Below are 1,952 nucleotides of genomic sequence, written 5' to 3' on the forward strand. Positions count from 1 at the left end.
GTCCGTGTGTCCTGGGATGGGACGTGTGTCCTGGCACAGCGCCACGTATCCCGGGGTGAACTGTGTGTCCTGGGATGGGACATGTGTGCTGTGACCCTGTAGGGTCCCTGGCTCCATCCCCGCAGGGACAGCAGTGCCAGGGTCCTGGGGGCAGGACCAGCCCCAAACAGCTTGTTCAGCCTCACCTGGGCCCCCACCCGTGGGGCAAAAATTTAAGCTGAGTCCTGAGCCCTTACTTATCTCCCTGCTGTGCTGGGGGATGCTGGTCTCCAGGGGAAGCCTCTGCCCTGCCCAGCCCAGCCCAGCCATGGACCCACCCAGACAGACAGACAGACCTCAACCCACCAGCTTGACCTCAGACCTGCCTCATCACTGTGAACTTGCCGGATGATCCGGACTTTTGGTAAACCCAGCCACCACCCCCAGCCTGCCCTGTTTGTGTCTGTGTCTGCGCTCAGCTCCCCAGCCCTCATGGAGCCCAACCTTGCTCTCCCTGGATCTCAGGGGATGCTCTGCCCTTCCTGCCCTTCCTCTCCTTTCCCTTCCCACCATCAGCTCGGCAGCACCGGACCAGCCCATGGCTCTCGGGGACCCCCTGCGCCCCAGGGGTGGGAACCTGCCCTGAGATGCTCAGAGCCCCTGCACAGACAAAGCAAGAGGATGCGCTAAAAGTGTGAGTAGGACCCAAATTGTGGGGTGTTTAATGTGTCACAAGCTGTACAGAGAGTGGGGGGCAGCCCACTCTGCTATGGCATCTACAAAAATACAAAGCCTGGCCAGCAGATAATCAAACTGAAGAGGAAGTGGTTGAGGCCAAAGGCCTCGCACCCAGAGCTGCCGGCGGGGAGCCAGTCCCTCCTCGGCAGTGTCGGCACCGAGCGGAGGCTGTGGTGGAGGGGACTGTGACGGGGACTCGCAGAGCGGAACTGATGCAATCTGCTCCCTGCTCCCTTGGGTAAAGTGTCACCCCAAAGGGCACCCAGCGCCGTGCTGCTGTTGGGACCCAGCTCTGCAGAAAGAAGGAGGGTCCCCTTGGTGGTTTTATTGCCTTTCCTGCTGGGTGCTGAGCACCCTCGCTCCTTTTCCAGGAGAAGGAGCCTGCAGAGCCCGTCACAGCCTGAGCGGGGCAAGGGAGGAACACGGTGCAGGTGTCTGCACTGCCTCACACCAGGACACTGGCTGTCAAGTCTGTCCAGTTGGTGCCATCTCACAGCCAGTGCCACGAATGCCTGTGCCCCAGCAAACCCTGCTCTGAAGCAAGCACAGGTGGGGATGAGCTCCCTGATCAGCCCAGGTGAGCAACTGCTGCCCGGGTCAAAAATGCAGCAGAGGCTGGAAATGGCTCCAACTCCTCCAGGTGCATCTGATCAGCCTCGAGGAGCTGAGGCCGGGGGTATTCACACACTCGCGCAGCTGCCGGGGGGAGTGCACGCTGAAGGGCTAACAGCTTAATGGTGGGCGGCATGCCTGGGGCGAGGGTGCAGCAGCGGCTCCTTGGACACCCAACCCAGGGGAGGGGGAGCAGGGCGGAGCAGGCACTCAGGGGTCCCCACTGTACTTGATGAGGTGGCCGCTGAAGGTGATGTAAGTGTCGTACTCATCGCTGAACACGGCATTCTCACGCTCACCCTTGTAGAGCCGCACCCAGACCTCATCCTGCTCCTGCAGCTCCAACATGACGCTCTGGCTCTGCATGATGCTGCGGTCGCTCACCTGGGCGTAGAGGATCACCACCTCCACCCCGTTGCGCATGATGTGCAGGTACGTCTCCTTCTGGTTCCAGGTGTGCACGTTGAGGCTGAAGTAGTAGATCCCGGGGACGTAGCAGTAAAACTTGCCCGTGAACATGTTGAAGTGGTCGTAGAGGTTGACAAACTCTGTGTCGAAGATGAGGGTCTGGTAGTAGTCGTTGCTGTGCAGGGGTTTCTTGCGGCCCACCGAGAAGGCGGCGT

At 60.7% G+C, this 1,952-nt stretch overlaps 1 protein-coding gene across 1 annotated transcript in view; it reads right to left on the reverse strand.

Annotated features, from left to right (window-relative positions):
* Nucleotides 1–1,539: 1,539 nt before the first annotated feature.
* LOC104520666 (complement C1q tumor necrosis factor-related protein 1-like) overlaps nucleotides 1,540–1,952 on the reverse strand; it is a 1,345-nt gene continuing 932 nt past the window's right edge. The window contains 1 exon segment of the mRNA XM_029083605.1: nucleotides 1,540–1,952. This exon segment is cut by the window's right edge and continues 41 nt beyond it. Coding sequence (XP_028939438.1) covers nucleotides 1,540–1,952 — 413 coding nt within the window.

This window comes from Antrostomus carolinensis, unplaced genomic scaffold, assembly GCF_000700745.2.
Source record: "Antrostomus carolinensis isolate BGI_N321 unplaced genomic scaffold, ASM70074v2 scaffold40822, whole genome shotgun sequence".
NCBI lineage: Eukaryota > Metazoa > Chordata > Aves > Caprimulgiformes > Caprimulgidae > Antrostomus > Antrostomus carolinensis.